Below are 11,965 nucleotides of genomic sequence, written 5' to 3'. Positions count from 1 at the left end.
CAGCGGGAGCCGCGCCGGGCTCGCAGTGGATAAGCGGCTCACTCAAGTTTAAGAAAAAAAAAAAAAGCACCCAAATCTAATAATAATAATGATGATAATAATAATAATAACTGTCCTCTCAAGGGCTTGGGTGCTTTCCAGGCCTCGCTGGTAATAAAGCTAAAATTAGTTTTGTTGCAGTAAAAAATAAAGGAATGGAAGCAGAGCAGGGAAGGCAGGGAAGGTGGTGTGGAAGCAGTGCAGGACCTGATGCTGCAGAGGAGGATTTGGAGCAGGAGCTGCCTCTGCTCAGTGTTTGCACCCTGGTTTGGGACAGTTTTTTGGCAGAATCCAGGGATTTAGGGTGCCTTGATGGTGGGCACCCAGCCCAAGGGACCCTCCTCTCCCCAGCGTGGTGGTGGGAGCCGCAGGAAGACGAGGGGACAAGGGAGGAGCAGCTCGTGCTGGGACATCTCCCAGCTGCCAAAATCCCCCATTCCCAATGCAAATCCATCTTGGAGCCCCCAAAACCGGGAGGAAAACCTGACTCAATGCAATGGTGTGTTAAAACCAGCAGGAATAGCTTCAATCCATCATTTTTTTGCTTTTTTTTTTTTTTTTCTTTTTTAATTTCCCCCTGCTGCCAGTGGAGCTCCGGCCCGTGTGGAGGGGATGTTCCCCATCTGCCTCACGCTGCTCCTGCTGGGGTTTTTTGGGAACAGCTGGGATTTGCAGCCGCAAAACTCCCCGATGGGGTGAGCTGGGGCATCGTGGTGTGGCCAAAAGGATGGATTCTGCTTCCATGTCTTTTTCAGGGCTCCTCCTCCTCCTCCTCCTCGTGGAACTCCTCCAGCTGTCCTGGTGCCATCCCGCTGCCAGCCGGCCCTGGAAATGTGGTTCCAATCGAAAGGCTGAGGTTTCCCTAATGCTTTCCATTTCTCCAGCCCCCTCTGCTGTAATAGGAGCTGGAGCTGTCCAGAAGAATGCCTACAATGCAAAAAAAAAAAAAAAAAAAAAAAAAAAAAAAAAAAAAAAAAGTGGAAAATTCCCTCCTCAAAGCCACAACAGAATCTCATCTGGCTCCTTCCTCAGCATCCCATGTGCTGTGGCTAATATTAATATTATTATTATTAATAATAATAATAACCAGTGTGGAACAGCTGTTGAGGGGACTTTGGGGTTGGGTTTTTGTTTGTCCGGGGCTGCAGCTCCTCCTGAGAGAGGAGGGTTTGGAAGAGCAGGAGGTTTGGAAACACGAGGAGATGTTTAAAATGCTCCCGGTGGTTGTGACAGTGCAAAAATCCCAGGGTTGTGCTCTGCCAGCCCTGCCACGGTGAGTTGTGGGATTTCCAGTGGGTTTTCCATCAGGACACGCTGTGCTTGGGGAAGGATCCAGCTCCAGCTCGGGATCAGATCCACACATCCCACAAATCTTTCAGGATCCCATTTGCTCCCAGGGTCTCGCTGCCAATTTGGGATCCACGGGGGGGAAATTGGGTCCGACATCGTCGTTTCCACTCGATGAAAGCGCTCGCAGAGAGAATGTTCTGGGTTTAAACAGCTCCAGGATCCTGCTGGGGAGACAGGATTTTCCCAATTTATCAAGAGAAATGATATTTTGGTGGGATTCAGAGCCTCAGCTTTTTCTGCCTGTTGTAAATTGGGAACGGGGCTGCCACGTGTTTTTCTTCTGGGCTGAACAAAGCGTGGCCTCGAAGGGGAGGCCCAAGAGAAAGGGGGAGAAAAGGGGAAAAGGGGGGAAAACTAAATAAAATAAAAAGGAGGGAAAACGGGGGAAGAAAAAAGGGAAAAAAGGGGGAAAGGAAAAAAGGAAAAAAGGGAGAAAAGAAAAAAGGGGGGAGGAGAAAAAATAAAAAGTGGGGAAAAAAGATGCAGGAGAAAAAAGGGAAAGGGGGGAAAAGGAAAAAAAGGAAAAAAAGGGAGGGAAGGGAAAAAAGGAATTAAAATGAAAAGGTGGAAATGGGGGAAAGAAGAACAGGTAAAAAAGGGAAAGAGGACAAAAGAGAAAAAGGGCAAAAAGGAAAAATAATAAAGGAAAAAAGGGGGAAAGGAAAAAAGGAAATAAAAAGAAAAGGAGGGGAAAGAGGTGAAAGAGAAAAGGGGAAAAAGGAAAAAGGGGGAAAAATGGGGAAAAGGAGAAAAAAGGAAATAAAAGAGGGGAAAGGGAAAAAAGGGAAAAGGAAAAAATGGAAAAGATAAAAGAGAAAAAAAGAAAAAAGGGGGAAAGGAAAAAAGGGAAAAAGAAAAAAGAGAAAAAAGAAAAAAAGGGAAAAGAAAAAAGGGGAAAAGGAAAAATGGGGGGAAAGAAAACAAAGGAGAAAAAGAAAAAAAGGGGGGAAAAGAAAAACTGGGAAAAAGGAGAAAAAAGGAAATAAAAGAGGGGAAAAGGAAAAAAAGGAAAAGGAAAAAAGGGAAAAAGATAAAAGAGAAAAAAATTTTAAAAAGGGAAAAGGAAAAAAGGGAAAAAGAAAAAAGAGAGAAAAAGAAAAAAGGGAAAAAGAAAAAAAGGGAAAAAAGGGAAAAGGTAAAAAGAGAAAAAAGAAAGAGGGGGAAAGAAAAAAGGGGAAAAGAAAAAAGAGGAAAAGGAAAAATGGGGGGAAAGAAAACAAAGGAGAAAAAGAAAAAAGGGGGTAAAAGAAAAAAAGGAGAAAAGGGAAAAAAAGGGGGGAAAAGAAAAAAAGGAGAAAAAGGAAAAAAGGGGGGAAAGGAAAAAAGGAGAAAAAGGAAAAAAGGGGGGAAAGCAAAAAAAAAAAAAGGTAGAAAAGGGGGAAAAGGGGCAAAGGGATTCCTGTTCCAGCGCCGCCGGCACCATCCGGATTTTCCTGTTCCCCTCCGGAATCGCCGGGCCCGTGCCCGGCTGCAGAAGTGGATGCAATGCATCTGTATTTTGGATACTGCTATTTATTGGAAGTAAATTATGTTATTTATTTAGATCCCAAAGCGCCGCCTCCCAAACGCCTCCCGCGCTCGCTCCCTTTTTTATGTTATTTATTGACCCCGACGGTGCCAAGTGCAGTTTACATTTATTACATTTGTACCATTTATCCTGAACCTTTGTGGGGGGAGAAATAAAATAAGATAAAATAAAATGAAATAAAAAGCTGTTTGATATTATTTTTTTTTTAAACAAGCCTGAACTCGGGTGTGATCTGTTTCATCCTCATGGCAAAAGTGGGAATAAAAAGAAGGGTTTTAATGGATTTCTCCTCTATCATGGGGTTTTTTTGGGGGAAGGCACAGAAATAATCAGATTTGGCCCTTCTGGAAAATGAGTTTCCAAATGGGTTGGCTCAAAAATGTGAAAATTCTGAGGAAATCATGTGAAATGGGAAGGGGAAAGGGAAAGGGAAAGGGAAAGGGAAAGGGAAAGGGAAAGGGAATAATCTCTGTCCTTCAACACCACCAGTCCCAGACCAGTCTGTCCAGAAAAACAGAATTTATTTTGATTTTTATTCCAAAATAGGCTCAAACCTGGCACCGGAAAACAGAGAACAATGGGAGGGGGGTGGTGTGGAAAAAGGATAAAAGGTTTATAGGATTTTTTTTGGGAATGGAAAAAAAGGTCTGTTTATATTCCCCCCTCATGCCACCCAGAGGCCTGACAGGCATGGCCGAGTCAAACATTCCCGCTCCGAGCTCCACTTTGTAAATATTTTAGGAAGAATCTTTGGAGAGCCATAAATCTCCCCCCGTGCGCGTGCACGGCGTGTGCACGCTCCAGAAAATCCATGAAAAACCCAAATCCTGCTGCCAGCCTGTCCAGAATCAAATAAATAAATATTAAAAAAATCGAGAAATTAAAGTTTGATGATCCAGTGGGAGAGGGTTGCTTGGAAAAATCGGATTCCTCCAAAAGCACACACGCAAAAAAAAAAAAAAAAAAAAAAAAAAGAATAAAAAGAAATTTAGGATGAAAACAGCGGTCGCAGGGAAAAAATGTGAAGTTGGGAAGTGTTGGGATCAGGGATGGTTTTGGGTGTAATTCCTGGGAAATGAGGTGTGTGTTGTCAACTTCCATAGTGTAAGTGGCAAATTTTTGTTGCTTTAAGTAAAGCAGTTTCATTTAAGCCCTGGTTTAGAATTCCCAGCTCCCAGATGATGTTTAGTATTCCTTTGGTCATTTTGCAATGGAAAAAAGGAACGAGGCAGGAAATGGGATGGTCAGTGTTGAACCCCACTGTTGGAGCTTCCCAAAATCATTTCCCAGTGAGAAAAATCCCTTGGAGCTTCTCAAAATTAACTCCCCGTGAGCAAAATCTCCATTTGGCTTGTGCTGATACACAAGCAGAGGGGAAATGAGGATGGCAAAGGGTGGTGATGGAAAAAAGGGATTTTTGATGGTCGTGGTTGATCCTACAGAAGGATTGCAGGAGGAACAGCAGCTGGAATTCTCGGAAATGTTTGTGAAACGCTGCTGATGGAGCAAACAATTGCATCCCTGTGTGCACTGCTGGGCTGGGAGCTGATTTCCCTCATGGAAAACCCCTGCGGTCAGGACAGACCTTTGGAGGGCTCAGGGATCAACAGCCGGGAGAACGGAGTCCAGGGCATCGGTGGGGATGGGGAGAAGGTCCTGGGAGCACCCAAAGGTGGCCAGGGAGAGCCCAGGGCAGAGCAAGGGCAGGGTGGGGCTGCAGGACTGGGAGAGAGGGACTGGGAGAGAGGAGAGGGACTGGGAGAGAGGAGAGAGGGACTGGGAGAGAGGAGAGGGACTGGGAGAGAGGAGAGAGGGACTGGGAGAGAGGAACAGGACTGGGAGAGAGGAGAGGGACTGGGAGAGAGGAGAGAGGGACTGGGAGAGAGGAACAGGACTGGGAGAGAGGAGAGAGGGACTGGGAGAGAGGAGAGAGGGACTGGGAGAGAGGAGAGGGACTGGGAGAGAGGAGAGAGGGACTGGGAGAGAGGAACGGGCCTGGGAGAGAGGACCAGGACTGGGAGAGAGGAGAGAGGGACTGGGAGAGAGGAGAGAGGGACTGGGAGAGAGGAGAGAGGGACTGGGAGAGAGGAACAGGCCTGGGAGAGAGGAACAGGACTGGGAGAGAGGACCAGGACTGGGAGAGAGGACCAGGACTGGGAGAGAGGAACAGGACTGGGAGAGAGGACCAGGACTGGGAGAGAGGATCCGGGCCAGCTCCTCCTGCAGCCAGAGCAGCAGTCTGGCGGTGCCATCCCTTTCAAGGACAGCACAGAGTCCTCGGGAAGGGTTTGTGGTGGGAATTGTTCTTCCACCTTCCCCTCCTGGCCACTTGCTCTGGTTCTCCAAACTCTGGAGCTGCTCCAGAATTGTCCAGAGGGGCTGAAGGTGAACTTCTGCGAGACTGGCAAAACGAGTTCTTCAGGGAGCAGCCAAACCCACCCCAAAACTCCTCTTCCATTCTCCAGCAAAACAAAGACATAAACACCCCACCACTTCCTTGTCCTTGTTCACTCCCAATGCTCCTCTTGTCCCTCCGTTCCCAGCGCGTCCAAATCCCGGGAAGCTGCAGGAGGACAAAGGGGGCGTTGAGCCCTCAGCAGCTACACGAACCACGCGGCCAGGTCGGGCACGGCGCGGTACCGGGGCTCGGTGGTGTGCAGGAAGTGACAGGCCCTGCAGAGCCGCAGGGCCCAGCCCGTCCCCAGCACCGGCTGGAACCACCGGCGCCACTGGAAGTAGCCCCGGTACCTCTCGGCGTCCCAGGCCAGCTCCAAGAGGAACCGCGCCAGCTCCCGGGCGCTGCCGAAGTCGTCGACGTGGATGAAGGAGTCGGGGGGCAGGAAGCGCTCGTAGTTCTCCCGAGGAGGCCCCAGCACCACGGGGACGGCGCCGGAGGACAGCGCGTTCCTCCAGAGCTTCTCGGTGATGTAATCCTGGTGCTGGGAGTTCTCGAAGGCCAGGTAGAAGGTGTACTGGGAGATGGTGGCGAGGAGCTGGTCGTGGGCCAGCAGGGTGTGGTTCTTGCCGTAGACATCCACGGGGATGTGTTTCCTCAGCTCCTGGTAGTACCTGACCCGGCGCGATTCCTCCCGCCAGTTGCTGACCACCCAGGCCACCAGTTTGGATTTCTGCGGGATGGTGACGGGCTGGGGCTGCCTCAGGAGCTGCAGCTCCCCGTAGGGCACGAAGATGTCCGAGTCCCGCCGGTAGGACATGGTCAGGTTGAAGAGGTCGTTCATGTCGCTCAGGTTTGAGGAGTGGCTCGGAGACTCCATGTTGAGCCAGATCCAGGACTGGGTGGGGAGCCGGGGCAGCCGCGCCAGGCGCTCCCGGTCCCGGCACACGTCGCGGTGGTGCAGGATCACGGCGTCCGCCTGGCACCAGTGGCTGCGGCGGACGGTGAAGTGACAGCGACAGCCCGGGCAGCTGAGGAGCTCCGAGCAGTCGGTGAAGTTGAAGTGGAAGCCGAAGGGCCACATCCAGAGCAGGATGGACAGGCCGCGGCCACCCCTGGGCGGGGTGCTGGCGTTCCCGCAGCTCAGGAATTTCTGGGCGGAGGGAACGGGGTAGCGATGCTTCGGCTCCAAAGTCCTGAACGGACGGAGGGAGATGATGAGGCCGAAGATGGCGCCGGAGAGGAGGAGGATGGTGAGGAGCTTCTTGAAGGAAATCTTCCATCCCTCCCTGGCCTTCATGGGTCGATCTGCAAACAGCAGAGGAACAGGGGGAGGAGGAGGATGGACGGAAACCCAGGAATCGCAGGGAGGGCGGGAGGGGGCCCTGGGGTCACAGCTTGGCGGGGACAGGCAGCGTGGGGCCCTGGGGGACATCGAGGTGCCAAAGGGACGGTCGCTCAGCACCGGGGCTGGCACATGGAGACCCCAGAGCTCCCCAGAGCCAGACTCAGCTGGCAGCCGCGGCTTCTCCTTCTCCTGGGAGGAAAGCGGGCCTGGAAGGCCTCGGCCTACAGGGGCCGCCATTTTGGATTGGCCGCCATCTTGGATTGGCCGCCATCTTGGATTGGCCACCATTTTGGATTTGCCATGATAAATGTACACAATACACACTGTAAAAAAAAAATTTTTTAATATATATTTCTATATCTATATCTATATCTATATCTATATCTATATCTATATCTATATCTATATCTATATCTATATCTATATATCTATATATCTATATATCTATATATATCTATATATATATATCTAGATCTAGATCTAGATCTAGATCTAGATCTAGATAGTGTATAAATATAAATAAATAACTACAACTAAACTATAACTAAACTATAACTATAAATATAAATCCACCTATAAATATAAATATAAATATAAATATAAATATAAATATAAATATAAATATAAATATAAATATAAATATAGCTATAAATGTAACTATAACAACTATAAATATAAATATTCTATAAAGATATATATACCGTGTAAATGTAAATACAATAGAAATAGAAGTACTATATCTATTCTATATATACATCTATAATAGATAAAAAGACAGATGTATATACGTATAAAATGCCATATATGTGATACATAAATTTTATATTTATGTGATGCATAAATTTTATATGTATAGTTCCACATATTTATTTCTGTAGATATTTCATTTATATACATATAAAATACTGTACATAGCACATAAATTTTATATTTGCAGTTTTATATCTGTGTATTTTTATATCTGTATAGTTAATATAAATATATATATAACATACATATATTATGTATATTAATATATACAGAAATATTTTTTAAAAATTATGTAATTCATACACATAAAATACCATAGTATATACATTATATAAAAGTATATTTTCTACTTCTATACAATATATACCAGTATGCATAAAGGAGTGTACAAATATATATATTATTTTAATTTAAATATATATACATCATTTTATATATTTTTGTATATATCTTCTAAGTGTATATTTATATATATATAAAAATTTATACAGCTATGCAGCTTTTATTTATCTATATAGTAAAATATGTATTTATACATAAATGTATACACATATATACACCTTTTATTTATATATACATATAATAAAATATATTATATATACTATTACAACGAGCCATGGGTGTTTCCTTCTCTTTCCATTGATGACTTCATCAAATATTTCAAAGCAGCTCATCTGTACTCACGGAGGAGCCAGAGATTCTCTGTGCCAGGGCCTCCCCACCCTCACAGGGAAGGATTTTTCCCAATATCCCACCCCAAACTCCTCCAAGGACAGGTGAAGAGGCCTCGTGCATCACAGGGGGGGACAGGGAGAGGTTGGTTCTTTGCCATGGCCACAGGGAATGGGTCCTGCACTGAGCTTGGCTTGGATGTAAACCAGCCCTTGCGTGTAATTACCACGCTTAATTAGCTCCAGCTGTAAACGTGGATGGTTGGTCTGGAATTAAAGTCACAGGGAGAGCTTTGGTACGGGTTTGAGGTGGTTTGGACAGGCAAGAGGTGCAAGTTCCAACACGGCGTGGAAGATCTTGCATTCCAGGCCTTCTGTGTTTCCTGGGGGTCACCTGTGTCCAGGTGTCTCCTGCAGGCTTGGGAGCGCTCAGGTGAGAACAAAGAATACGCCATGGCCGGAGGGATGGGGTTGTAACTCATGGTTTGCTCACCCCGAGCTCACCTGGCCGTCCTGAGGTCTAACCTGGCCACGAGAAGGAACCAGAGGTTCAACATTCTGCCTAAAAATCCCATACCTGAGAAACTTCCTGTCCTTTCCCTACAGCACAGGCTACGAGTGGCTTAAAGATTTGAGTTTCCAGCCCCAGGGGAAGCCTCAAGTGTCAGGACCCCAGAGCAGCAGAGAAGAAACCTCAGGCAGGTAGAAAATTCAAGACTTTTGTACCCCTAAAACCAGGACCACGAGGAGCTCGAGCTCAGCAGGGTTAATTAACACAAATGAAACAAACGAGCAAGCACGGGGAAGTCGTGGAAAGCTGTTCCAGAGCTGTGGAGTGAGGATTGTTCCCAGGGGCAGACGTGACGTGCGGGGAGGGATGGCTCAGTCCTGAGGGCGAGTCTGGAGCAGGGACAGAACAAAGAGCCCGTTGGGGGAATGGACTTGGCAGGGCCTGGCGGGGCTGACATGAAGAGTTATTGTTTTCTGATGAATGCTCTCACTAATCCCCACGTCTGAGGACAAATAACGCTGTGTTTTGGAGGAGCTTCCTGGTTCCTGCCCTTCCCGGCCCGATGGATTTGGATGCTGAGCTCTCGCCCAGGTGAGCCCAGGGAGGAGCAAGGGCTGAGCTCACAGAACTCACAGAATTCACAGAATCACCAGGTTGGAAGAGACCTTAAAAGATCACCGAGTCCATCCCAGCCCCAACACGTCAACTGAACCCTGGCACCCAGTGCTACATCCAGGCTTTGTTTAAACACATCCAGGGGTGGTGACTCCACCACCTCCTCGAGTTCCCTCTGCCCTGAGCAGCCACCGCTCACGCCGGGGTGACAGCAGGGACAGGACAAGAGGGGATGTCCCCAGGCTGTGCCAGGGTAGGGTCAGTTGGAACATCAGGAGGAATTTCTCCATGGAAAGGGTGGGCAGGCCTTGGCAGGAGGGTTTGGAGTCCCCATCCCTGGAGGTGTCCATGGAAGGAGTGGAGGTGGCACTCGGTGCTCTGGGCTGGGTGGGGATTGGTCACAGCTTGGACTCGGTGATCCTGGAGGGCTTTTCCAACCTCAGGGATTCCGGGATTCTCTGAGCAGGTGGACAGATGAGACCACTGACCTTCCAGGAGGTCCCCAAACCACAGTGATGGGTTTGCAAACACACTGGATTCATGGACTTTGTTGTCCCTGGAGTGACCCAGCCTGGCTCCCAGCTCCACTCCTGGCTCCACTGCAGCATCCAGGCTTTTTGCTGGGAACAGGCTCTGCCCTCCTGGACCCTCCTGGACCCTCCTTGGGCCATCAGTGTTTGAAGGGCATTGTTTGGCACTGCCAGATGAGAATGGGAAGGTTTTAGAGCTTTGTCCTGGCTCTGTTCCCGTTCCCCACTGCACATGGAGCATGGGAAGAAAATCCATAGCCCAGGACTACTGTAAATCCATAGCCAGGGCTATGATTTATCTCATCAGTCACCCTGTCCCAGGAAAAGAGAGACTCCAAGGGAACAGGGATCATAGCTCACGGCCCCAGAGAACGCTGCTGGTACCAAGGAGTTCAACGTTTGCATTAAAATTAACTGAAAAAAAAAAGAGTTCCTCCAACTCCTTTAAAAACCTCCTGCAGGGGTTTTCTATTCCCTTTCTACCCGGAGAATAATTCTCCTTTTCCCTGCCCCAGTCACTTTGGGGAGGGCAAAGCAGTGGGAGGAACGCAGAATTCCTTTGTGAAGACTCACCAGGGAGCTCTGCCTGGACGCTCACAGCTGTGGTCTCCCTGCTCAGGCTCCTCAGAATGTTTTGCTGGGGCTTTCCAGGAGCCAAGATGTTTTGGGAGATGATCACTGATAGGCAGATTCCAGCGTGGATCCAGTGGGAGTCCTGGACTGTGCACCTGAGTAGAACCGGGATTGGGCTTGTCCAAACAGAATGCCCCTCGTCACCCTCAGCTTTTCTCCCTGCAGACAGAAAATAAATGTTAATAGGAGCTCCCACCCTGCTGAATTTCATCTGTGGGTTTCCAGCATTAGGGAAAGGGATTGGGGAGAAGGGAGGGGCCCAACCCCACAACAGCAACAGGTCCCAAGCCCTGGTTGGCATCCAGAGATGAGCTCCGGCTCTTCCAGGCTCATGGCGCAGCTCAGGAACAGCAGATCAAAAAGAAGAAACCATTAAGAACAAATTGATCAATGCCTGATCCAGAACCCGTTGATGTGGGCAGGGAGGTTGGGATGGGAGCCTGGGGTTGGCCAGCAGCCCTGAGCACCAGCAATCCCCCAAAATCTGCATCCTCTCGGGCTCCTGGAGTGGCCCAGACCTCATCCCCACTGTCCCTCCCCAGGCTGCCCCGTGGCTTTGCTCTTTATTATATCCCAGATCCTTTATTATATCCCAGATCCTGTGCATTTCCCAGGGTCTCAGCTCATCACGGAGCTCTCCCAGGGAGGAATCACATCATTTTTTGGGAATCAGGGAGCTTGTGTGTCTCCATCTGTAAATTCAACAAAAAGCTGTGCTCCCTGGGACAGCTCATCCTCCCTTCCCTGCTCCAGAGCAGCCCAGCACTGCTCCCCACAACTCTCCCTGTCCTGCCCATTCCTTCAAATCATCAAATTCCCAGCTCCAGAGCCAAGGTCCCACATTTCTCAGGGTTTGGTAATCGGCATGTGATGCTGTCAGGGTTGGGTTGAAAACAGCAACACCTCCAAAACCCACCCTGAGCCTGGAGAAGGACATCATCCACAGAGGGACCAGCTGGCTGAAACACACCAGCCAGGAGGGATCCAGATTGGTTTTGGAAGCTTTTGTTTGGCTTTAAAATCCAGCAGGGAAAGATCTCACCTCTTTTTTCCCCCCTCTCTGAACGCCTTCAGCACCAACTTTTCTCACTCTGTGGCATTAAGAATGCTCTGGGTAACACAGCCATGAGCGTGGAGGGCAAACCTGGGCACTTCAGAGGCAGCTCCAGAACCCTCCCATCACCCCCAGCCTCCACTTCCAACCTGGAGGGGGATAAAATATTCCCAGCTAATGGGTTTCCATATAAATATGAGGACCTGCCCTCCCCACCGGTTTACTCAGCGCACTGACCCCTGTCTGGGTTCACAGGGAAGCTGTGGGAGGTCCCCAGGTTTTCCAAAGGAGAGATGGACACCCAGGAGCTGATTGATGGAGCCAAGAGGGGCTCTTGGAGGGGAGCAGCGCTGGGGAGGGATTACCAGGAGATTTAACAGCTCAGGTGGATTAAGGGTGATTTGTCAGTTGTCTGCCCTGGGTCTCCACCAAAAAAAAAAAAAAAAAAAAAAAAAAAAAACCAACTCAACCAAAAAGTGGCCAAAACCCAACCAAAAAGGGCTGAAAAACATTCAGGAGGTAAAACCACAGTTGGCCTTGG

At 48.5% G+C, this 11,965-nt stretch overlaps 1 protein-coding gene across 1 annotated transcript; it reads right to left on the bottom strand.

Moving 5' to 3' along the window:
• Nucleotides 1-5,515: 5,515 nt before the first annotated feature.
• On the bottom strand, nucleotides 5,516-6,963 carry LOC128800689 (3-galactosyl-N-acetylglucosaminide 4-alpha-L-fucosyltransferase FUT3-like). Its single transcript, XM_053966085.1, has one exon. It carries the CDS (start codon nucleotides 6,946-6,948, stop codon nucleotides 5,518-5,520), a length of 1,431 nt encoding a protein of 476 aa, XP_053822060.1. The 5' UTR covers nucleotides 6,949-6,963; the 3' UTR covers nucleotides 5,516-5,517.
• Nucleotides 6,964-11,965: the final 5,002 nt, after the last annotated feature.

The sequence above is a fragment of the Vidua chalybeata genome, chromosome 27 (assembly GCF_026979565.1).
Source record: "Vidua chalybeata isolate OUT-0048 chromosome 27, bVidCha1 merged haplotype, whole genome shotgun sequence".
Taxonomy (NCBI): Eukaryota; Metazoa; Chordata; class Aves; order Passeriformes; family Viduidae; genus Vidua; species Vidua chalybeata.
Note: the sequence above shows the minus strand (reverse complement) of the source record. Positions and strands in the feature narration are given on the sequence as shown.

What these genes read in the sequence shown, in the direction of transcription:
- LOC128800689 (XM_053966085.1), bottom strand. Translation starts at nt 6,948, where the DNA reads ATGGTGGCCAATCCAAGATGGCGGCCAATCCAAGATGGCGGCCAATCC.